This window comes from Sciurus carolinensis, chromosome 4 (assembly GCF_902686445.1).
Source record: "Sciurus carolinensis chromosome 4, mSciCar1.2, whole genome shotgun sequence".
NCBI lineage: Eukaryota > Metazoa > Chordata > Mammalia > Rodentia > Sciuridae > Sciurus > Sciurus carolinensis.
This window is the reverse complement of record NC_062216.1, coordinates 9,875,108-9,899,627: the sequence shown is the minus strand read 5'-3', so window position 1 is coordinate 9,899,627 and position 24,520 is coordinate 9,875,108. Positions and strand designations below refer to the sequence as shown.

The 24,520-nt window shown below is 41.4% G+C and overlaps 1 protein-coding gene across 4 annotated transcripts in view; it reads right to left on the bottom strand.

Annotated features, from left to right (window-relative positions):
• The window catches only part of Fbxo16 (F-box protein 16), a 52,026-nt gene extending 28,046 nt beyond the window's left edge, over window positions 1–23,980 (bottom strand). For 3 of the 4 annotated variants that reach the window (XM_047550344.1, XM_047550347.1, XM_047550346.1), the window contains exons 1-4: window positions 23,791–23,923; window positions 21,182–21,317; window positions 12,184–12,219; window positions 1,099–1,305 (exon numbers count right to left, since the gene is read on the bottom strand). In XM_047550344.1, coding sequence (XP_047406300.1) covers window positions 1,099–1,305; window positions 12,184–12,219; window positions 21,182–21,280 — 342 coding nt within the window. In that variant the 5' untranslated portion in view covers window positions 21,281–21,317; window positions 23,791–23,923. Of the gene's footprint in view, window positions 1–1,098; window positions 1,306–12,183; window positions 12,220–21,181; window positions 21,318–23,790 lie in introns of all 4 variants that reach the window. The other variant, XM_047550345.1, reaches the window with a different exon arrangement.
• Window positions 23,981–24,520: the final 540 nt, after the last annotated feature.

Genomic DNA, 24,520 nt, shown 5'->3' with positions numbered 1-24,520 from the left:
TTATGGAAAGACTCAACTAATGCCTATCCACTTTATATCTTAAATAATTTAACTTTGCTTTAATACACTATGGAGTTACTTGCAAGAAAATGATGGCCATCTCCTTTTCCAAGGTGTCTGTGAGCGTACCTGTCCACTCGGGTCTCTTAATCTCATACTCTTTTTTTTTTTATTTTTTGGTACTGGGGATTGAACTCAGGGGCACTCAATCACTGAGCCACATCCCCAGCCCTTTTTATATTTTATTTAGAGACAGGGTCTCACTGGGTTGCTCAACACCTCGCTGTTGTTGAGGCTGCCTTTGAACTTGTGATCCTCCTACCTCAGTCTCCAGAGCCACTGGGATTACAGGTGTGTGCCTCCGCACCTGGCAGTCTCATATCTTTCGTCTGTATCTGATGAGTACCTTATTTTGAGCTTTTCTTATTCATGGGTGGCCTGCACTATACAATTTAGGATTTTATTATAGTTGTATGCTGTGCAATAAAAGACTTTCCTGCTGAGAGAACATTTCTTTTTTTTTGTTATTTGCAGAATGCCAGAGTGCTGGGGACTCGAACCCGGGCCTCCAGCATGAGAGGCTGACACTCTGAGAGAACATTTCTTATATGTGCATGCATCTCCCCAACTAGCTGATACTTTTTTGTGGACACTAATGGTGACTTATACTTTGTTCCCCATTTTGAGTACTAAACACAGAGTTAGACTCAAAGAAGGCAGAGGATGCAAACTATAAAGACTAAGCATCTGTTGCTTGTTTTTGTTTTTGTTTTTTCCCCTCTTGGTACCAGGGATTGAACCCAGGGTCTCTTAACCACTGAGCCACATCTCTAGCCCTTTTTATTTTTTATTTTGAGATGGAGGGTCTCACTAAGTTGTTTAGGGCCTGGCTAAGTTGCTGATGCCGGCCTTGAACTTGCCATCCTCCTGCCCCAGTCTCCCAAATGGCTGGGATTACAGGCATGCGTCACTATGCCTGGCTTGTGGCTTGGTTTTGTGGAGGTGTGTACATGTGGGTTTTATCCTTACGTTTTTCTAGTTTTAGAGCCCCCTAAGGCTGTTGTTAGAAAATGCCATGCACCACTTCTTTGTCTTTACCTGTGCACAACGACATAGGCTCCGGGGGTCAAGGAAAGAGAAGATATATATGGATAACACCCTAGGAAGCTTGGTAGTAAAGTCCAGGGCTTCTGCTGGAATTTTTTCCTGAAGCTTTCGACAGCAGAACTTTTGCTGTGACAGTGAGCAGCGCTCCAACAGACCTGTGAGGATTCTTCTCCGTTGAGAGTCTGTCCATTTGTCAAACTGGAAAAACAAACACACATGGAAAACTCCCGATTTGGTCTGACAGCAGAGCTTTATTATGAGGAAGAGATGAGAGTGGCATAGAAAGTGAGCTAGTGATTTATTTCTCATGAATATCATGTATTTCTGTCCCAATTCCATAAATTCCATGTTTGCCACCTACCTGTTCTTTCCCATGTTTGTATGTATAAGCACATGCATGACCTGAGTGTGTACTCAGAAGAGCATTTGACCTCAGACTTTGAGTTACATAAGGATAGTAGGTTGGGAGCTGGTCATGTGCATAAGCTGAAAAAAATATATTTAGAAAACACAATTCCTAGGAAAGGTACCTGGACAGCTTCCATCCCTCCAAATAATTTCTATATCAGTTCATCAGTGCTTAAAACTCCAGGACCAGAAATAAACCCTTGCAATCACAATTGGAGATAAGATGTAACAGGCAAATAGTCCTGGTGAGAGGAGTACATTGGGTTAAATTCTCACTAATGTGTGAATTAACCTGTGGTTGGAAGTAAGGGTGGATCTAGCAGGGCTGGAACAGAGAGAATCAGAAGAATAAAAACCAAAGAATGCAGAGATTCCCTAAACCAGTCCCAAGACCAGTGATGGACCAAAGATGAAAATGTGGCAATTATTGAAAACCAAAGAAAGACTCTGAGGAAAGAGCGCCCACCAGCTGGGGGGGGGACACTTCACTGAAAGTCTAAACCTCTCTTTTCTTTCCTAGCCCACTGCAGAAGAGAAAGTCAGGAGGCTGGGCTAGCTACATTTTTGTATATCATTATATTTCACATATATAATAGTACAGTTATCTTTTTAAAATATTCTTAGTGGTAGGTGGACACGATAACTTTATTTTCTTTATTTATTTGTATGTGGTGCTGAGGATTGACCAATGCTTCACATGTGCTAGGCAAGGGCTCTACCACTGAGCCACAACTCCAGGCCCAGCACAGTTATCTTTAATCTGATGTTTATAATGACTTTGAGTTGTAATCATACAATAAACTGCCTACCTAAGAGGGTGTATAAGACAAAAGTTTATTTTTTTTCAAGGCTTATGACAAATCAACTTCATTATATTCATGATTAATTTTGGTAATTGGTTAGGATTACTTCTTGATCAAAACTATTTACTGTTACAGTGACCTATGAATCTCGTTTTGGAGATTATAATTCAAAGGTGGGGGAAAAAACCTTGAATAAAATGGAAAAATGAGAACCTCACTACAAATACCACAGGAATACAACTGATTCATGAGTGAACGTTCCCTGATTTCTGCCATCCCTGTTTCTGCATAACCCGTGTCTCCATCTCCCACCAAGGGAGACTTCTTTCCAGTTATTCGAGATGAATTCTTAGGGGATTAAAGGGAGAGATAACAGACCAGAATGGCTGGGGCCAGGGAAGGACCAAGCTGGAGAAGCTGAATTGAACTATAATAAGAGAGCCAAGGGGAGGTGCGAGGAGATAGAAGCAGAGCTAATTACGGGGATCAGAGCAGCTCCGAGTGCTTCTACAGCAGTTACTGTGAGAGAACAGTAACTTGATGGAGGAAGCAGGCTTGATGAGCACCTCCTGTGCTTTAACTTTGAGAGGCAAAGTGAGGACTGGAACTAGTTTTTAAAATGACTTTTGGGCAGCACTATGTGACTCCATAGACACTGAGCTTTGTGAGGACCTAGGATGGTCAGGATTACAAAAAATACTTCGTGAGATAATTATTATCACTGCAAGAAATCAGCGATAACTCAAAATGCCTAACAGAAAGTGTCCAGCTAAACAAACTACATGAGAGGAAAGAGTGTGACATTGTGATGGGCGTGGTGAGGGAGGGGGGCTTGGGAGTGGGAAAATGAAGGACAATGACAATAAAAACTTTTCAGAGTGAAAGAACTTTTCAGAAGAGAATCGAGACCTTTAATAGGACAGGATTTCTACATATCTGAAGCTACCATCTAGGAATGTCAACTATGGGCACCTCAATTTTTGATAGCCGAACACTTTACCCAGAAACCCTAGCAGCACAGCAAGAAGTCATTGAACTCTTGTTTTATGAACATCCCCATTGGTTTGTGCACTACTTACTTTATTTTTTTCTAATTCTTTTTAATACTGGGGATTTAACTGAGGGGTGCTTTACCACTGAGCTACATTCCCCTGCCCTTTAAATTCTTTTATTTATTTATTTATTTATTTTTATTTTGAGACAGGGCTTTGCTTAATTTCGGAGGCTGCCTCAAAGCTCCGACAAGGCTGAGATTATGGGCATGCCCCATTGAGCCCCGCTTCCTTTATCTCCCACCAGGTACAGCTTCTGTCAAGTAACCCTTGCATTGCGCTGAGCTTGTGTGCATGCGATTGTGTGTGTGTGTGTGTGTGTGTGTGTGTGTGTGTGTGCGAATTTGTCTTTACTGGGGTACTGCACACAGGCTGGGACACATCATCTTGGGTGTGCCCCTCCAGTCCTTGCAATCTTTCAATTTCAATAAGTGTTCCTCTTCGTTTTTTGAGACGGGGGTCTCACTATGCTGGCCTCAACTGATTCTCTCACTCTCCAGAGTAGCTGGGACTGCAGACTTGCACCATGACCAGCTCAATAGGAGTAGCTCTTTAAATAATTTCAGTTACTTCATAATGATTCAAGAGTTTTTCATCCACATCAGCTTCCACTTCCCTACCTCCTTCAGAACACTGATTTGGAATCTTATGAACCAGAGACTCCTAAATTGCAATTCTTCAGACTCCAAACCATGTTCTTTTACAGTTTCTGAGTTTGCACTGATTGACATGGGAGAATACTGGTGTCGGCTCTTAATTTTTATCACTCCTAATACTCACTAGAAATATTTCAGCCTAAATTTCCTCATTTGTACATTAAGAATAATCATAGTAACATGAAGGGCTATTTCAAAACAGTGCATGACTCACTGTAGGAATGATGGCTATTATAAAATGCCAGAGTGGTGTAAAGATAACATGCACGTGAGGTCAATCAGTGTAAGAGGAAGCTACATGCAAAATATTAAAGTAAAAAGCATCAAATTATCATGTTTCTACATTACAAGGGAAGAACATTAGGACGTCTGAGGTTTGCTCATCTGCTCTCCTTGTGCCCAGTGGAGAATGGGCTCAGGTTACAGAAGGAGTGATTTTAAGTGAATATAAAAGAACATTAGGCTTATAAAATGTGTACTGAAGAAATCTGTCTAAAAAAAGTTTGAACACTTTGCTCTAGAGATTAAAAAGATAATTACATTGGTTCCTCATTTATTTCCCTGATGACAATGGTCAAATGCCATTTATATTTGGTTTTGATAGGTGTTCTTTGCCTCGAGGGATATCCCTTTCTAATTGTGTTTGTTTAAGCTAATGGAAAACTAATTTGCATTCCTTGAACTCCTACCAACTGGAGGTGGGTAGATGACTCAAGAATGCTTAACTGTAGGGAAGATCTGTTGGGAATTTAGAAGGTGCTTAGAATCATCCAAAAATCAGATAGTCTGTGGCAGGGCTAACTGTACAGACTGATGATCTCCCACGTTCTTGTATCACTCCTCCAGTAAAACGCCCAGCATTATTCTCCCACTCCAGTGTCCTGTATGGTCCCTCCCTTTGCAGTTCCCTCCTGAAGGATGCCGTTTTACAGGCTTCCTCCTCTCGCTAGAACTGTGCACCTGCTATTTTTAGAGCAGCTGTTACAGGATTCTTGCTGCAGACGGAGGCAGTGAAGGAGTTGTGAAGAGGTTTGTTGTATTTCGGTTTTTGGTTATACCATCTTACTCTGGTTGAGTTTCCCAGTCCTATTATTAAAAATTCAACCCCACAATTAAAGTATGAAAATGTTCTTGTTTTTAAAGTTTCGAACAGATTTGGTATAATCAAACATAAAACCCGTAATCATGTCTCTTCATCAAATCGCACTTCATTCCCCAGAGATAACCACCTTTCAAAAGTTTGATATTCATGCCTTTTTATGTATTTACACACACACACATGCACACACACACACACACACACACACTCCACTCAATGAAGAAGCAATTAGTTGAGCATGGTGGCATATGCCTGAAATCCTAGCTACTCAAGAAGCTGAGGCAGAAGGCTCACAAGTTCTAAAGCCAGCCTTAGCAATTTAATGAGGCCCAAGAAACTTAAGGAGACCTGTCTCAAAAATAAAAAATAAAAAGGGATGGGGATATAGGTCAGTGGTTAAGCACCTCTGGGTTCAACTGCGGGTGATGAATAAACAAATAAATAAGCAATTAAAAAATATGCCCGGGGGCTGGGGAGATAGCTCAGTTGGTAGAGTGGCTTGCCTTGCAAGCACAAGGCCCTGGGTTCGATCCCCGGCACCGCAAAAAAAAAAAAAAAAAAAAAAAAAAAAAAATGCCCATCCCATGGAATACTACCGAACAGCCATACATGTTCTGAAGTATAATGAACTCCAGAGCACACTGTTTTCTCATTCATTCCCAGTAGGGTAGATATGTTGCAGGAGAAGAGATGTCTCCTGAAAAGGGTCCCAGGAGTTCCCAGAGAGAAGAGGAACTTGACTCAGGACCAGCAGGATTCTTGGCATAAGTGATGGAAAAGAATTTCAGCACACACCAGTCAAAGGCATAGACAGAGGTTTATTTAGGAAAGTATATACACATTTAAGGGAGGAGCGGGCAATTTCAAAAGACTGCTCAAGGGAGAGCGAGGGTCCTTTCCAGAGGGAGAGAGGGCAACCCGACAGTGTGGTGTGTAACCGTTTACAGAGGGCTGAACAGAGGTGGAGGCAGGGTGGAGTCACGGGATTTCCAGTCAGTTTTCCTTGGTTGGCACATTTTCCTTTTTTGACAAGGGCATGGGCCAAGGGCATGTCACTCAAGCTCAAGATTGACAACTGTGTTTTGTGCATATCAGGGGCTTGTGGGCATTTCCTGTAAGATTCAGTGTCTCTGTATCCTAAATCCCTATCTCAGATATGCCATGATCTATTTACTTGATTCACTTATTTTTCTTTAGTTTAATCTTTTTTTTTTTTTTTCCCTTTTTTTGCAAAGCTGGGGATCAAACTCAGGACTTCATGCATATTAGGCAAGTGCTCTTCCACTAACCCACAACCCAGTCCTCAATTTACTACTGATATATATATATATATATATATTTTTTTTTTTTTTTTCCTTTAAGGTACTAGGGATTGAACCCATGGTCTTGGGCAAGCACTCTACCACTGATACCATTTCGGTTGTTTATGATACCAAAAAAAAAAAGAAGAAAAATAAAGGTCCAATATTCCGGTACATGTTCTTCAGGTCCCACATGAATATTTTTCTATTACAGATAAATGAAAGTGGAATTACAGGTTTAAAGGGTACATGTATTCAAAATTTAGTAGATCCTTTCAAACTGTCTTTAAAAGCCTTCACCAAAAATAAATAATAGTCTTTACCATTTTGCTTTACCTTGAATTGTATTTGAGAGTATCCTCCTGTTCCCCAGTGATTCCTTATTTAAACTGGATATTAACCCTCTCTTCAAGTTTTGCCACATAAGCAAGGGAGAGAGGATTTGGAATTTCATTGTTTTAGTTTGCATTTCTCTGATTTCAGCAAAACAGAGCATATAGTTTTAGTGTTTATTGGCTACTTAGTTATTTTATTTATTTCTTGTTCTGATTCCGTAGGAGTATTTATTTATTTTGCTTATGGATGGTTAAAAAATTGATTTGCAGGGACTCCTTATATGTCCTAGGTGTTAATCCTATATCTTTTCATCTTTCTCTTCCTCTTTTTCTTCTTTCCTGGTGCTGAGGATCAAACTCAGGGCCTCCTGCATGCCAGGCAAGTGCTCTAACACTAACCTACATTTCTGGCACTATACCTATATCTATCAGGCAATTTGCAAAACAGTGTTCTCTGTGTCTTTGTTAATTTTAACTCTGATTATCGTTGCTTCCAGCAAGTTAAAAATGATGTAGTGGGGGCTGGGGTGGTGGCTCAGTGGTACAGCACTTGCATGGCATGTGCGAGGCCCTGGGTTCTATCCTCAGCACCGCATATCAATAAAAAAAAAATAAAAGATTCATTGACAACTAAAAAATATTTTTAAAAAATGATGCAGTGATGTCATCCACTTTATTAGGATATAGCATAGCTCAGTAGGCTCAGTAGTAGAGTGTGGACCTGGGTTCATCCCCAGCAGGGGGAAAAAAAAAAAAGACAAAATGAAAAAAGGTATACAAAATATACATTCACTTTCTTAATTTTTTACATTGCCTTTACTTGTGTCAACAACATATCAGAAGATGAGAGAAACTTTGAGAGGCATTTAAATGCAAATCCTTCCATGTTGGCATTTTCAGCAGATTTGAGAGGCAATTTCCTTTTCTAACTGGGAATGAAGGGCAGAGGATTTGAAAGATGAGGGATTAAGTAGCAGCGTGGCACAGTAATGCAGAGCTCTTTTTAGTTTCTCTTTGTTTGCTGCTGTACAAAACATCAGACAGACCCATGTGCACGCAAGAACAGAAGTGAAAGTTGATATCCAAATACACAATATTTTTGGATCGTCTATCATCAAATAAGATTCATATTATGTCTTATCTCTGCACAGATCTTTTAAAATGACTTTACTTCTAGTGCTAGATTGTTTTAAAATCAAAACTTGATCCCTACAATGAAAACCCCAAGTAATACTAAATTAAAACCTTGGTATCCTATTTATTCTTTCTCTTACAATTAGGTTTTTGTGAGAGTACCTATCTGACAACGATTTAGTGTGTTTAAGGAATAAGATTGTTGTAGGACAAAAGAAAAAAATAAGTAAGTATAATCTATTCATTCAGAAAATACTTACTAAATGCCTGGTAAGTACGCAGGGATGTACAATGAGAAAGAGGACAGAAATCATCCCTCGTGGCTCACACCTGTAATCCAAGCATCTTGGGAGGCTGAGGCAGGAGGATCTGAGTTCAAAGTCAGCCTCAGTAATTTAACGAGGCCCTAAGCAATTCAGCAAAGCCCTAAGCAATTCAGGGAGACCCTGTCTCTAAATAAAATACAAAGGGGCTGGGGATGTGGCTAATTGGTTAAGTGCCCCTGGGTTCAATCCCTGGTACCAAAAATAAAAAAAAGATGTTTGAAGACCTAGAGTTTATCCAGAATGATTATTAAAAATATTTAACAATTGGCAATGTCACCAATCAATCAAAATACACAGAAGTTGGTCAGCCATACCAATGAGTTTTGGCTGAACATTAGCCCTGATTATATCAATTCAGAATGACAGTGCCAAACTAGGTCATTACAAATAAGTCTCATTATAAGTTGTTGGAAATAAATGTAAAATTAATTTAAAAACAAACAGAATGGAAAAACTCAACTAGGTTTTTAGATTTTGAAATGTTTTCATTTCCTAAGTTTAAGTACAAGTTTAAGGTAATTTTTTTTTTTTTTTTTTTGCTGATAACTTTATTTGTTCTTTGTAGGTATACATGACAGAGTATATTTTGGCATATTTATACAAACACAGAGTACACCTTATTCTAATTAGGATCTCAGTCTTGTGATCGTATATGATGCAGAGATTTGCTGTGGTGAAATTTTAATATTATTATTATTTTTCAGAATTTTTTTAGTTAGAGATGCACACAATACTTTTATTTTATTTATTTTTATGTGATGCTGAGGATGGAATCCAGTGCCTCACACGTGCTAAGCAAGTGCTCTACCACTGAGCCACAACCCCAGCCCCTTAATATTATTTTGAGAAGGTTTTTTAAATTATTATTTTGTGATCAGAAAATACGGGTGGGGTATGGTGGTAGACTCCTGTAATCCCAGCTTTGAGAGACTGAGGCAGGAGGATTTTGAGTTCAAAGTTAGCCTGAGCAATTTAGCAAAATCCTGTCTTAAAATAAAAGAGCTGGGGGTCTTGGTGACAGAGTTCCCCTGGATTCAATCTCCAGTACTGAAAAAAAAAAAAAAACCATAAAGTATAAAATGCTATGAAAAAAGTCATTTCCATCTTGTCCCAGATACAAAAGTCTCCCTGAGGGAAACTGATATTACCCCTTTTCATGTGAATCCTTACAGAGGATCATTTTATGTATATGATTTTTTTAAAGTAAGTTAATAAATACCCTTAGACTGGAGCTTCCAGAACAGAGAAAAGATCCAGAACTAGTAGTTTCCATTAGTTTTTAGCAAAATGAACCTCAGTAACTGAAGGAGAGGCAGGAGAGGCATCTTGTGCCCATCATAAGCCAGGGCAGAGGTGCTCCCTCGACTGGGGGATGGGGTGAGGGGCTTGGACTGGATGCTTTAGAGGGGGAATAGTTCAAGATCATCATGTATCTTGTAAAGAAATCCAAACTTTTTTAGGAGTCTTGGTCTTTTTAAAATATGAGTATAAATCCCGTGCCATAAAACTCAGTATTTTACTTTTTTTTTTTTTTTTTTTTTTTTTTTTTTTTTGCAGTGCTGGGGATTGAACCCAGGGCCTTGTGCTTGCAAGGCAGGCACTCTACCAACTGAGCTATCTCCCCAGCCCAAAATTCAGTATTTTAAAGTGTACAACTAACTGAGTTTTTAGTACATTCACAAGGTCACGCAAACATCACTACTATCAAATCTCAGACCATTTTTTATTCTCCAAAAAGAAACCCCGGACCCATTATAGTCACTTCCCACTTCCTTCTTCCCCTATTCCTTGGAAATTGTAAATCTCCTTTTCCTGTCTCTGTGTATTTGCCTATTCTGGACATTTCATGTAAATGGAATCATGTAATAGGTTGTCTCTGTGTCTTTCACTTACTATAATGTTTTCAAGTCCATCAGTGTTGCCATGTGGATCAGTACTTCATTCCTTTTGTTAATAACTCTGACTTTTTATTTTGGTAAAATAAACCTAAGATTTATCAATCTAACCACTTACAAGAGCACAGTTCAGTGGGATCGGGTTCACTGTTGTGCAACTGTCGCCATCACGCTCTTCAGAACCTTTTCATCACCTCAAACTCTGTGCCCCTTAAACACTGACTCCCCATTCTCTGCTGACCTCTACTCTACTTTCTGTTTCTGTGAATTTACCTGTTCTAGGGAAATTCCTCACACAAGTGGGATCATATTTTATTTGTTCTTGTGACTGGCTCATTTCACTTAGCACAATGTCTTCAAAGTCCATCCATGTTGTGGTATGTGTCAGAATTTCCTTCCTTTTTATGGCTGAATAAATATTCCATCATATGGATACAACATATTTCACCTATTTATTCATCTGTTGATGGACATAGGGACCACTTACACCTTGACCATATTGAATACTGCTGCTATAGATATTTTTGTGCGAGTTTTTGTATGACATGTTTTCAATTCTCCTGGGTAGCAGAGAATATTTGGGAGGGACTGTAGAGGAATTTGACAAGTAACACACATTGCCCAGATATGGATCCTCTGACTATCACTCAGGGATGGACTATGACCATTGAACTCTCCGTCTCTCTATATGAGTAACAGACAAGAAGGTTCTCATTTGTGCTGAAGGATATTTGTACCTTGTTAGGCAAAAGCACAAAGTTGTTAGTGTTCTCCTGTGGCAGTTTCAGTACAGATAAGAGGCTATAGGAGGATGCTGAGTGCTCAATGATCTGTGATGGTTGCTAAGGTGCCATCTGCCTCTCGGATCCAAACCCCAGAGTCTATATTCTCCTTTGTGAGGATAGGAGGCTGGGGCTCTGAAGCCATATTTCTTTTTTTTTTCTTTTTTTTTTTTTGGGGGGGAGGTGCTGGGGATTGAACCCAGGGCCTTGTGCTTGCAAGGCAAACACTCTACCGACTGAACTATCTCCCCAGCCCCTGAAGCCATATTTCTTGACAGTTGGCTGCCTACTAAATACTGCCTGTGAGGAGGCACTGGAGGGACCTGAGGAGGGGAGACATACTCCTTTCTGTTTGCTTGCTGTTCCTCTGAGGATCATCCTGACTCTTCACTCTGATGGCAATAGTTGATTCCAGGGTCCAGCTTTATCCAGAGTGTCTTGCTCCCTCATATACGCAGAAGCATCTGGCTGTGATGTCAGCTACTCCAGTCCTTAGAATTTGGGGACCCTATGGGGGTGGAGGTCCTCCCTCTGAAACCCTGGGGTACCAGTAGTAGAACCCCAGCTTTATCACCATGGAAACGGTACTCCCTTATGGAGTTTTCCATTTTCTAATATTTGTTTAATCAATCCTCTCATTAAATTCTGTCTGGTGGAGCACTTGCCTAGCATGTGTGAGGCACTGGGTTCAATTCTCAGCACCACCTATAAATAAAATAAAGGTCCACTGACAACTAAAAAAAAAAAATTTTTTTTAAATTCTGTCTGTTAAAATGACATGATTTCTGTTTTCCTAACTGAACCCTAATTGTGCATATAGAAAGCACCAGTCCTGCTTCTCAGGAAATGAGCATGCACACTGCCTTATTAAGTCCTTATTACAGCTCTATGATAATGCCATAGACTGAATATTTGTGTCCTCCAAATTCATATATTGACATCCTAACCTCCAGTGTGATGGGATTAGGAGGCGGGGCCGTGGGGTGATCAGGTGATAAGGGTATCCTTATAAGCAGAATCAGTGCTTTAATAAAGGAGACCCCAGGGGGATCTCTCCCTTTTCTGCCACAGCAGGACACAGCAAGATGGCTGGCCTTGGAGAAGGCTCACCAGACGCTGAATCTGCCAGCACCATGATCTTGGACTTCCAGCCCCAGAACTATGAAAAAAATCAACGTCTGTTGTTTACAAGCCACTCAGTCTATGGTTTTTATTATAGCAGCCTGAACAGACTACAGCAGATGATATAACATAATGCAGAAATAGCCATATTTTAAATGCTTACCCATTTTCCAAGCAGAGCTCTTCTTTCTTCAAATACCTGCAATAAGTAAAAGAAAATTGGGTAACTCATATATCAGGGTTCCAAATACAAGAACAGCATCATTAAAGGATCACTAAATAAGTATTCACTGTGTCAACTCAGTATGAAGAGTCAGGTTTCATTCCCGGAAGGGTAATTTACTTATTTTTAACATAGGCAACGTCTCTTTCTCTTTTCAGTTTCTCCATGTGAAATAATTCATAAAAAGAAATGGTTGTTCTTTAAAAGAAAAAAGAAAAAAATGGAATTATAAAATCAATTGTAGTATTTGAAAGGAGATGAAAAGATTACCAAAGAAAAAACTGGAAAAATGGTGCTTCCCCTCCAAAATGTTTGAACATGAATGGTATGAGAATTTATAAAATTTATGAATGAGCAGCTCTGATTTTTTTTAATATATATATATATTTTTAGTTGTAGGTGGACACAATACCTTCATTTATATGTGGTGCTGAGGATCGAACCCATGACCTCAGGCATGTGAGGCAAGCGCTCTACCACTGAGCCACAACCCCAGCCCCAACTCTGATTTTATATTTCAGTGTTTACACATATAAATGGTTGTCCCTGGTCTGAGGCTGTAGTTTAGTTGTAGAGTGCTTGCCTAGCATGTGTGAGGCACTGGGTTCGATCCTCAGCACCACATAAAAATAAATAAAGGTATTGTGCCCATATCCAACTAAAAAAGGGGGGAGGTCCCTGTACTTAATATGTTTGTAGGGTTAGTAATTTATGTGTACCTCTGGGCTTGTGGCTGAGCGTTCAGCTTAGAGGTTTATCTTTGCATACTGTGTTGGATGGAACCCAAGGCTTCTCCACGTTGCTGTCTCCAGCGTGGAGTGCTGTCCCTGGCGTGTGACAAGCAGCCATGTTTGTTAACTGAATGCATGTGGTTATGAGGTTGACTATCCTTATGGATGTGGCAGTACAGTGGGACTGTATTTATATGTTGGCGTCTAGGTGTTGTTCTGAGCATCGGTGCATATGTGGATCTGAGCAAGTGAGGAAGGGAAGACTACTGTGGGTATGTCTGGCAGAGGAGGGGTTTGAGGGGAGAAGAGAGAGACAGTAATGAACATATGTGAATGTCTCTCCTGCTCCAACACAGACACCCTCTGTCAGCTTTCAGAATCGGGATGGATGTTTTCCCTTCTCTTTGGCACCTAAATTCCAGCACTGTAAGAATGTCCCTGCTTGGAGAGGCAGCTCAGACCTATTTCTTCCCTTTTAATGGAGGAGGACGAGGAGCTGGTTTTATGACTCCATAATGCTTTCCTTTCTTTTTCAGACTCTCAAACTCTGGTTGCCAGGGGCACACAAAACAGGAACTGAAATAACTGCTTCCTAGAGAAGAAGAAAAAAATCTATCCCTCCCTACAAGCAACTGCCACTGGGGGCTACTAGGACCCTCAAATAATGGCAATAGACAAATTCAGAATTTCTAGATAAAAACAGAAGAGAAGTTGTGGAACACAGGAGATGTTAAAAATCTGGATTCCAGTACAACTGAACTCTTCCAGATTAGTCACCTGTCGCCCAAACCAAGCCACCAGTGTGGTCGGCATCCAGATGCCAAAGAGCTCCCTCCCGCAGCAGCTAGTCTCACAGTGCATGCTGGGCTGGGCTTCTCAGCACTTGAACTTGCTCTCTGTGGTCTGTTAGTTTCACCTCCCCCAACTCACCAGTACGCCTTTCTCCTGCATGCTCCACCCAGCCAGCAGGTGCAGCTTCCATGGCAGGCCCTCTACTAGCCAAATGGAGCCTCAGAAGTCATGGCATGTCAGAGCTAAAAGAAGTCCTACAGGTTTTTTTGTTCAATTTCCATATTTTATTTTATTTTACTTATTTATTTATTTATTTTTGCAGTGCTGGGGATTGAACCCAGGGCCTTGTGCTTGCGAGGCAAGCACTCTACCAACTGAGCTATATCCCTAGCCCTAATTTCCTTATTTTAGAGAGGACAAGCTAAAGGTCAAAGAGGGTACATTTATAGATGTTTCAAAAATCACTGGCTCTGGGGCTGGGGTTGTGGCTCAGTGGTAGAGCACTTGCCTAGCATGTGTGAGGCACTGGATTCTATTCTCAGCACCGCACATAAATAATAAATAAAATAAAGGTCCACTGACAACTAAAAATTGAAGGAAAAAAAAAAAAAAAACACTGGTTCTAAACTCTCTGTTCAACTCCCCGCTACACTTGGTCCCTCACTAGAACTTGGGTCTTCCCCTCCCTGACTTCCAGCCCTAATTCCTAATGAACTTGTGTCTGACAATGGGAAGAAGCCTATGTCCTGAGCCACAACTGAGTTTTGAAAAGGAGGTTGGGACACACCATCATAGTGTCCACTGATGGTGTGGCTCATGGGAACCAGAGGACACTCACTTGAAGGGGCAGAATAGCTTACAAAAATGCTTCAGGGGGCTGGGGATATAGCTCAATTAGTAGAGTGCTTGCCTAGCATGAAAAAGGCCCTGGGTTCAATCCCCAGCACCACCAAAAAAAAAAAAAAAAAAATTGCATTAGGGGTTGTCAGAGTCATGGCTCAGTGGCAGAGGGCTTGTCTAGCACACGTGAGGCACTGGGCTCCATCCTCAGCACCACATAAAAATAAATTAACAAAGGTATTGTGTCCATCTACAACTAAAAAATATCTTTTTTTTTAAATGCAGCAGGAAGGGAATGAGGTGGGAGCAGAAGTGTTATGCTGCTAAAGCAAAGGTACTGCATAAGCAGGGTCCAGGCAAACCCCGCCGTTCAGGCGTCTGCGCCCAAGTGGAAACTGATGGGAGCCAAGGGGTAAAGGAGAACCACCAGACTGGAAGGTGGGAGACCTCAAATCGGGTTCCGAGGCTACCTTTGACAAGGAATATGATTTGGAGCTAAATGTTTCATTGTCAGGTCCTTGGTTGGGCTTATAATCTTGGGTTCCCTGGTTTGGAGCAAATCCTCATTCCAAAGATTCGTAATCAGGTTCTTCATTTTAAAGAGCTGGAAGACAAAATGTCTATGCAAAATGGAAATATTAAAACGGATCTTCCTTCCTTGCAGAATGCTGCAGTCTGTTTATATCACAGTTTACCCGGAGCCTGCTGTTAAGTCAAAAATCCCACGGTTGTTATTTTAGTCTGTTGACATTGCAATTACATATTTCACCATGTGACATCATTATAGCGTAGGAGGGAGATATTTCGGGGTTCCTAAATTATGGCTGATTGAAGGCAACATAGGTGCTTTTTCTCAGAACATCGTTTTAACATGTTGTATTGTACTACACGTGTGAATCGTCTCTAAAAGAAACGTGGATTTAAAAAAAAAGAAATGCGGATAAAGAAATAAAAGTGGATTCACTTGCTTTTCTTTCTTTCAATTGTATATATTTAAGGTGTACAGAGTGAAAAGATTGCTGGGGTCAGTCAAATCATCCCATTTGTCTCTGTCCACAGTTACTTTTTTGTCAGTAGTAAAGATCATTTTTAATGACGCAAAAAGGTCCAAACTTTAAAAACATTCCTCCGGGCTGGGATTGTGGCTCAGTGGTAGAGCACTTGTCTGGCATGTGTGAGTCCCTGGGTTCGATGCTCAGCACCACGTAAAATAAAAAAGATAATTAAAAAAAAAATTCCTCCACTTAAAGTTCTCGAAGCTTGCATTACTTTGTAATCCATTGCATCTGCCTATCCTGATGCTTTTTTTTTAAGGCATCTAAATTTGAATTCAGTCTCTCTGCTTAAAGCCCGCTATGAAGTTAAAATCCTGTGACTCTTATTTCAGTCTGAGATAGTTATGTACTTCACATTATACCACAGAATAGAAGACAAAACTTGAACAAAAACTAAGTTGGACCTCACGGTTGCATTCATCTTTAGTGGCAATGCCCTGGTTTTGAAGTGTAGGAAACCCCTTGAAATTATTGTGTGGCTGCCTTCTGGCCACTGTGTCCTTGAGCATCTATTTTTAATTCCTTTTACACAGTCGGAATGTTAGATATGAAAGGGACCTTGGAGGTCACCTGACCTAACCCATTCATTTTACAAAGGAGATAAAGCTCAGGAATGGTAGTGACTCACTCAAGGCATGTAGGAAATTATTGGGACAGCTGATGTGGAACCACATTTTCAATTCCTAGAGCTATTGATCTTTCTTTGTTTTTATTTATATTCATTTTAAAATTAAAATTTGAAACATTAGTGCACCATAAAGTAAAAAAAATGAAGCCCAGTATGGTGACATATGCCTGTAATCCCAGCAGCTCTGGAGGCTGAGGCAGGAGGATCGAGAGTTCATAGCCAGCCTCAGCAAAAGCGAGGCACTAAGCAACTCAGCGAGACCGTGTCTCTAAATAAATTACAAAATAGGGCTGGGGGTGTGGCTCAGTGGTCAAGTGCCTCTGAGTTCAAGACCAGGTACCCCTACCCATCCCTAAAAAAGAAAAAGAGTGAAATCTGTCTCTTTTAACAGACTCCCTCTAGCCATGAACCCCTTCTAACTTTTTGGGGGAAAGCAGTATCAATAGTTTTGTATAATCATATACAAATTCTATGTGTGTGTCTATGTACTTTGATGTACATGTGTGTGTGTACACACATGCAAAGTTGGTTTTTTTGGTTTTGGTTCTGGGGACTGAACCCAGGGGCGCTTTACCACTCAGTTATATCCCCAGCACTTTTTATTTTTTATTTTGAGGCAAGGTCTTGCTAAGTTGGTGAGGGTCTTGCTAAGTTGAAGAGGCTGGCCTCAAACTTGTGATCCTCCTGCCTCAGGTTCCTGAGTCTCTGGAATTTACAGGCATGTGCTACTGTATTCAGCATGTACAACAAATTTTTCTTTTTCTTTCTTTCTTTTTTTTTTTTTTTGGTACTGGGTATTGAACTCAGGGGCACTCGACCACTAAGCCACATCCCCAGCCCTATTTTGTGTGTGTGTGTGTGTGTGTGTGTGTGTGTGTGCGCGTGTGTGTGTGTGTGTTTATTTTTAGAGGCAGGGTCTCACTGAGTTGCTTAGTGCCTTGTCTTTGCTGAGGCTGACTTTGAATTCTCGATCCTCCTGCCTCAGCCTCCCGAGCCACTGGGATTACAGGCATGGGCCACAGCACCTGACTTATACAACAATTTTTAAAAGAATAATTTTACTCAACACTAGAACCTAATTAAACCAGAATATGATTTTTTTGAATATGGGAGTTCTGAACAATAAAATAAATATTTTCTCTAGAAATTATCAGTAAATGTGACGAAATCCATTAACAAACCAAGATAAGATAATATAAGACTTGCTGTGATGTAGTGATTCTACCCGGGACTGAAGGATTTATTCCCACACGTGGTGGGAGGTTGCTGATTGACAGCCATGAGCTTGAGAGAGCTCCCAGCCCAGGTCAGACCTTCTTGAGAGCAGAGAGCAGCTAGCATGGAAGCTTGGAAGAGTGAAGGGCTGACCCCCTTGCTGGATTGTAAGATCACTCTTGGGGACCAGGCGGCTTTGGGGTATACCATGGGTCAGTGGAGGCCTTGTGGAGAGTGCATTCTGGACTACCTTCTTCCTCTGCCCCAAACCCACATCCTTCTCTCCCTCCCTTCTCCTTTCCTGCAGGGGATCTTTACATGCTCATCTCAGGAACTGCTTTTTGGGGTGGGAGTGTAGTTCGGTGATAGAAGCACGCTTGCCTAGCAGGCTTTAGGCCCTGGATTCAATCCCTAGAGCCACCAGAAAAACACAAAAACAAACCAAAAAATCGTATCTTTAGTTACCCAACCTGCAAAACAGCACTCAGGTGGTTTTTTTTTTTTTTTTTTTTTTAGTTGTAGATTGACACAATACTTTTATTTGTTTTTGTTTGTGGTGCTTAGGATTGAACCCAGTGCCTCACACGTGCTAGGCAAACACTCTACCACTGAGCAACACTTCAGCCCCACTCAGGTATTTTTTGGCTATGAAATCAATTTCTTCTCCGTGGCCCCTAAATTGATCAAGACTCTTGATATTTCAAGGAAAATTTCTGGAAATCAGGGCATCCAATAAATCTGTATTTCAATTCTAGTCACTTTTTCACACGTGAGTAAAACCTTCACAATTCTATGGGGAAACAGATTTCAAAATTAAACACTTAAGTTTGGGGGGAAAAGCAGATAAGCTGTTATATAAACTGTCGGAGCACTAAGAGCGTGACAAACAGGTGCTCGGTAAAAAATGGTTGCACTGAAAGAAAAAGATTTTCGACTTTCTTGTTTGGTGTTCATGGCTATAGATAAAAGCTGGATCGATCCTTCTATCTCTGCCTTTCCTTCGGATTCTCCTGGCTCCCTCCTTTTTATATCCGCCCCCCCACCCCCGCCATTTCCTTATCCTTTTCCTTTTCAGGTTCTCTTCGTTTTATTTCTCACTATTCCCATCCCTGCTCCAGCTCTTCTGTCTCTTAGAAATTGCTGGTATTTCGTGTCAGAGGCGGCTTTGCTGGAGGAATTAGCACATCTGTTAGGGTTAGAGAGGCAAAGGGCTGACGCTGGGCTAAGGAAGAAGAGGACAGGACCAGAAGAGGAGAGTCAATGAAAGGGGACCAGGAAGGCTCCATCTGTTGTGCTCAGGCCCCCTCCCAGGCACTGGAGATACACAGGAGGAGAACTTCAGCCTGATCGTTAGGGCTGAGGAATCCGCCCTTTTGAGGGCGGCCAATTTTCAGTTTCACATAATATGACTGGTATTCTAGGAAGGTCGTCCTGGGACCCCAATAGAGGACAGGTAGGAACAGAGGTAGTGAAACCAGCTAGGGGATTACTGCAGTATGGCCAGTGTGCACTCCGAGAATGGGGAGCTGGAGGTGCACAGGCAGATGGAGAAAAGGGCCTGAATGGGAAGTGTGGGACTTGAAGACAAACTGGATGTGGGGGCAGGTGGAGGCAGGTGGAGGCAAGGGCACGTTGGGAGATACCCCTCTCATGCTCCTGAGTGTCTCTCCATGCCGAGAATACCAGGCCCTGAGCACATGCATCACCCAGGCTGGACTGCAGGAAGGCAACCGCGGGATGAGCAGGCTTGCTTACTGCTTACTGCAAAGCAGTGGATTCCCTGCTCACTGTTCCTCAGCTGCCACACTCCCCACTGCATTCTCGTTATGTATCCAGGCCCTCTGCATCACCTCTGTGGGACAAGGCTGACCAAAAGAGCCAGCCTGCTCATCCTGAGCATGTGGGCACAGTTCTGTCTCTGCCCAGGAACCTGTATCTTCTACTGTGAAACAGCAATGTCTTCTGCTTCATAAGTAACACGCTAATTTCTCAGCTTATAAATTGGGGGGAAATCAACTCCCAGACCCTATAGGGAGAAGGCAGATTTCTGACCTGAATAACTTGGTATAATGTGGTATTCAGGAGAACTGTATGTAGGAGCAAGACAATGAGGTCTGTTTTATAAGTTGATTGTATTTTACTGCCAACTAGATGTGGTTCTTATTTATTTTTCATTTTTATTAGTGCATTTTAATTATACAGAATAATGGGTTTTCTTGTGGCGTATCTTACAGCATGTAACATACTTTGATCATATCCAGCCTCCTATTACTCTCCTTTATCCACCCCCATTCCCCAATCCCCTCTCCTCTCTAATATTCTCCCTATTATCTTTTATTTTAAAATTTTTTCTTTTTAGATATACATGACAGTAGAGTGTATTTTGATATATTATACATATATGGAGTGTAACTTATTCTAATTAGGATCCCCATTCTTGTGGTTATATATGATGTGGAGCTTCATGGTCACGTATTCATATATGAACATAGGAAAGTTATATCCAATTCATTCTACTGTCTCATGTGGTCCTCATGAATAGTGACTGCTAATAAGAGCTCACAGATGTATTGGTAACTTTTGGTCCTCACTAAAGCAGGAATGGAAATCCCCAGAGGCTGGCCAATCTCCCACCCCAGCCACCAGCAACAATGCTGGGTTTGGTGCATTTACTTCACAGAATGTATGTGGGAAATAACCTTCTTAGGAGAACTGGAATAGTATGAGCAATAGATTGAAATGTATTCATTTTATGCATTTGGTACATTTCATGTGAACCTGTTTTGAGGAACTCCTTGAAGATCACCCCCCCACTGCCCTGTTCTGGTAGTTCTAGAGGAAGACCAGTGATGGAAGTCAAAAGGCAACTGAGACGAGAGAGAGCAGAAGTGACCTTGCAAGAAAGAACAAATCGAAGCCATTGCCTTCTTAAGCGAGGCACTCTATGCAGCTCTGCCCACATAGCAAAGCTCCAATAAATTAAAAAAAAAGTTTTTGTAGTTGTAGGTGTACAGAATGCCTTAATTTTATTTGTTTATTTTTATGCAGTGCTAAGGCTCAAACCCAGTGCCTCACACATGCTAGGCAAGTGCTCTACCACTGAGCTACAGCCCCAGCCCTCAATAAATTTTTTAAAGTAGATCCTTTGTTTTGTCTTTACTTCATCCGTCACACAATCCTAAATAATTCCTATTTATACATATATATTATCTACATATATCTAATATATATAATACATACATTTATATGTATTATCTACATATATCTAATATATATAATACATACATAAATACATTTACATGTATCCATATTATACATATATACCTATAAATATATATTCTATACAATACATGGTCTATATGAATTATATATATTGGTGCTGGGGGGCTGGGGATATAGCTCAGTTGGTAGAGTGCTTGCCTTGGGATTGAACCTAAGGGCACTTTACCACTGAGCTACATCCCCAGCTCTTCGTATTTTTCATTTTGAGACAGGGTCTTGCCAAGTTGCTGAGGCTGGCCTTGAACTTGTGATCCTCCTCCTGAATAGCTGGGATTACAGGATTACAGGTGTGAACCATTGTGCCCAGTCCCTGTTTATATTATGGTAACCAAAGTTTTACTACCATTTTTTTCCATTTTTTGGATTCAACTGATGAAGTTACTCTGGCCACTTACCTGGTCATTCAAAAGCTGATGGTTGAGGGGTGTCCAGGTACTCATCTTGGTCTGCATTTTGGGAACATCTATGTTCTTTGGAGGTGCAAATGCCATCATGCAGTAACTGGCTATTCTTCCAAAAGGAAGCCTACACCTGTCAGAAAAAAATGAAACGTATAACCCTCAGAATACTAAAAATACTAGGGCCATATCATTTTTTGGTATGTTGGCAGAGTAATGGACGGGAAGCACACTCGCTGGGAGCATCTTATGTGTGAAGCACTTCACACGTATGCTAAGGGCAAGTTCATGAGTTGGTAAAGTGGTAGGTTTTAGCTCATTCCACAGGTGAAGTCACGCACCCTGCCCAAGGTGACACCGACAGCAAGTGCTGCAGCTGGGTTTCATACCCAGGTCAGTCTAAGTCCGCCTTCATTGGATCACAGGGTGGGGGGAGGGGGGAGATGAAGACTCTTTCCTTATTGGCCAGAAAAAGAGCTATTTAAATTTAGAATCAGAATACAAAAGAAAACACTTCATTCTTGTCCCTGTGATAGTAACTCTCCTCCTCCCTCTTAACTTTCTGACATACAAGTTACAAGAGTTCCAGTCTGAAGCAAACAAATTTTGGGGAGATGCATATACATTTTAGGAGGTGGACAGATTTGAGTTTATTTGGGGAAATATGCAGGTTTCAGTTGTCCACTGTCTGTCTGCCTCTTTTGTGTGTGTGTATGTCCTCAGAGGTGGGTTCTCTAGGGTTCTCTCAGCCCCTACTGGCTCATTATCTGAGTCACTATGTTTTCAGCTAAGCTACAAAAGGCATATGAAGTTACTCCATTTCAGTATTATTAATCATCAGTCAGCAATAAAAATACATGTGAGCAGGAAAATTATAGGTAAAAGCATGGCCACTGAGTCTAGGTCTGCCCAGCTAAAAATTACATATTCTTTTTGCTATGGTTATTTATGTTCTACCTTTCTTCTTTTTAAAGCAGTTATTTTGAATTCTTCTTTGAGAGTCATAAAGCTCTTTGAGACTGTGACGAGAGCTAGGAATCCTCTCCTTAGAAAGATACCCATGAACCTAAACTTTTGCTTAGCCCGGGTTAAAAACCCCGGCTCTAAACTGAGAAACTCCCTCTACTCCCAGTTTATGTGGGAAACAATCTGACTTATGCTGGACACCAGTTCTACATTAGGACAAAGCAGCTTTTCTCAGTGATGCCCCAAAGGTCTGCACTGGTTGTTTTCTTTCTCCTGGTTCTTAGAAGCTGGAAATCACCTGGACCAGGCTTTCTTCAAAGTAGCTTGAGGCGAATGTGTTTTTAGGAGGCGGGTCTGGCCAGAGGAAGAGTCCCATGGAGACGACATCCTGCAGAAATGTGCTGGAGTGGTGGTTGGGGAATGTTCCTGCCTCATCTTTCATTATATACTTTTCCAATTTTTCCCTTTTCCTGCCATTCCAGAACACGGGCAGTGTGCATATTTGTAGGCATCCATTTCATAGTATATATCACTGGCTACTATTAAAAAGACAGAAGCTTTTACATAACATATGCAAAAACAATTGCCCTGCTATCAGGAAGTCAGAGGAAGTTGCCACTCCTCCTTTCTCAGAGAAGTCTTACTGTGGCTGATTTCATGACCTCTTTATAATGGAAATTTATCTTTAATGTTTCTTGGGATAATGCAGAAAGAGGGCCTAGGGGCCTCATTGCCTATGTATGGTTCCAGTCCCGTGATCAACAGCCAAGGTGGGTGCCCAGTGGCCACCCACCTCCAATCTGATCTCCTCAGCCATTTGCACACCATGGCCATTATTCGACAGTTTCACTAAGGACTTAGGAGGTCTGTACTAGGCTTACAACCATAAGAGTTTCTGCCTTAATGGAGCTCAAGATCTACTGTTACAGAAGTATGCTTTAAATATCAGTTCATCATGTCACTTCTCAATTCAAAAACCTTCATGGGCTCACCAACAGGAATATACAAAAGTCTGGGTCCACTTTGCACCTCAACTTAGATTTTCAGCCTCATCCCTTCCTCCTTTCAAGCACTCTGTCCAGACTCGCTGAATATCTAACCATCCTGAGAACATGGCAAAACCCTGGTGCTTCTTGACTTATGTGATTCTCTGCCACTGCTCACCTGAATCCTAACCACAGTCGTACATAATAGATACTCAACAAATATTTGTTAGATCAATGGAAAGAATGAATACGACAGTGAGTGGTTTGAGGATTAAAACTAGTGGAAATAAATTACAGTGGAACTTGGAACATTATGAACCGGGTTCTGGGGTAATACTCAGGATTCCCAGATTTGTATTTGGAGTTTACGGAGAAGAATAGGATTGAGTTTCTCTGCTAACACACAATTCATCCACCTACACTGTAACATCATTAGGCAAAGGAATCTCAAATATTCTCAGGAGGCTGTCAGGAAATAGGGAATCTGGATTCACCTTGTACTCAACGAGTTAAAAACAAAGCAAGAACCCTAATACACTGCCAAGAGCTAGTGCTCCACCGGCATCTAATTATTAGTAGTTAATTTCACTAGTATGAAGCACCTGGCACTTGAACTACAGCTGTTATGCGAGAGGAAATGTAAGGAGCACTGACCAGGCCTGTGGGAGGCTCAAGGGCTCTCCAAGACAGTCTCCATCTTTTCCATGCACTGCCCGCTGCTCTCACCTCCTTCAGCTTGGCTCCCTCTTCAAGCCTCTAGCGCTGGGGTTGCCATAGTTGCACTAGGTCAGCTTTTTCTTTGACTCCTTCCAGCCCCCACCCTCCCAGCTTCCCTCAGTCCAATCACCATCTATAAATCCTGTCGCTGGCATCCGGGGTCTCTTAGGCAACAATGTGTGATCTCTTGATTGGCCGGGACATCCCGGAGGGCTGGCTCCAAAATTGGGCACAGAGATAAAATTAAAAAGTGTGGGCGCCAAGCAGGTGGAGCGACAGCAACATCCAGATAAAATGCTGGGATGGAAATGCACGCGATCCGGAAACAAGCAGCATTGAAACCTTCGTTCAAGGCGTGCTGCGGTGTTCCACAATAGCCCTCACCCTCTGAGCATGCCCAGTTGTGGTATTCTGGTCACTCTGGAGTTCCGAAATGCAAACTCCACTTTGCCAGGTTTTAAGAGTGGCCAATAGGTAAAACAGGGTTGGAGGAAGACGAATTCGCGTCTGGTTCAATGGAAACATAGCACCTGCCCCAGGAAATGGAAGGACGTGGGGAAATTGTCCAACACACAAACCCGCAAATGCGCTATGAGGAATTTATATTTATTGGATTATAAATTCAGACTGAGTGACAGATACACCAGGGAACCAGCAGATGGCATGC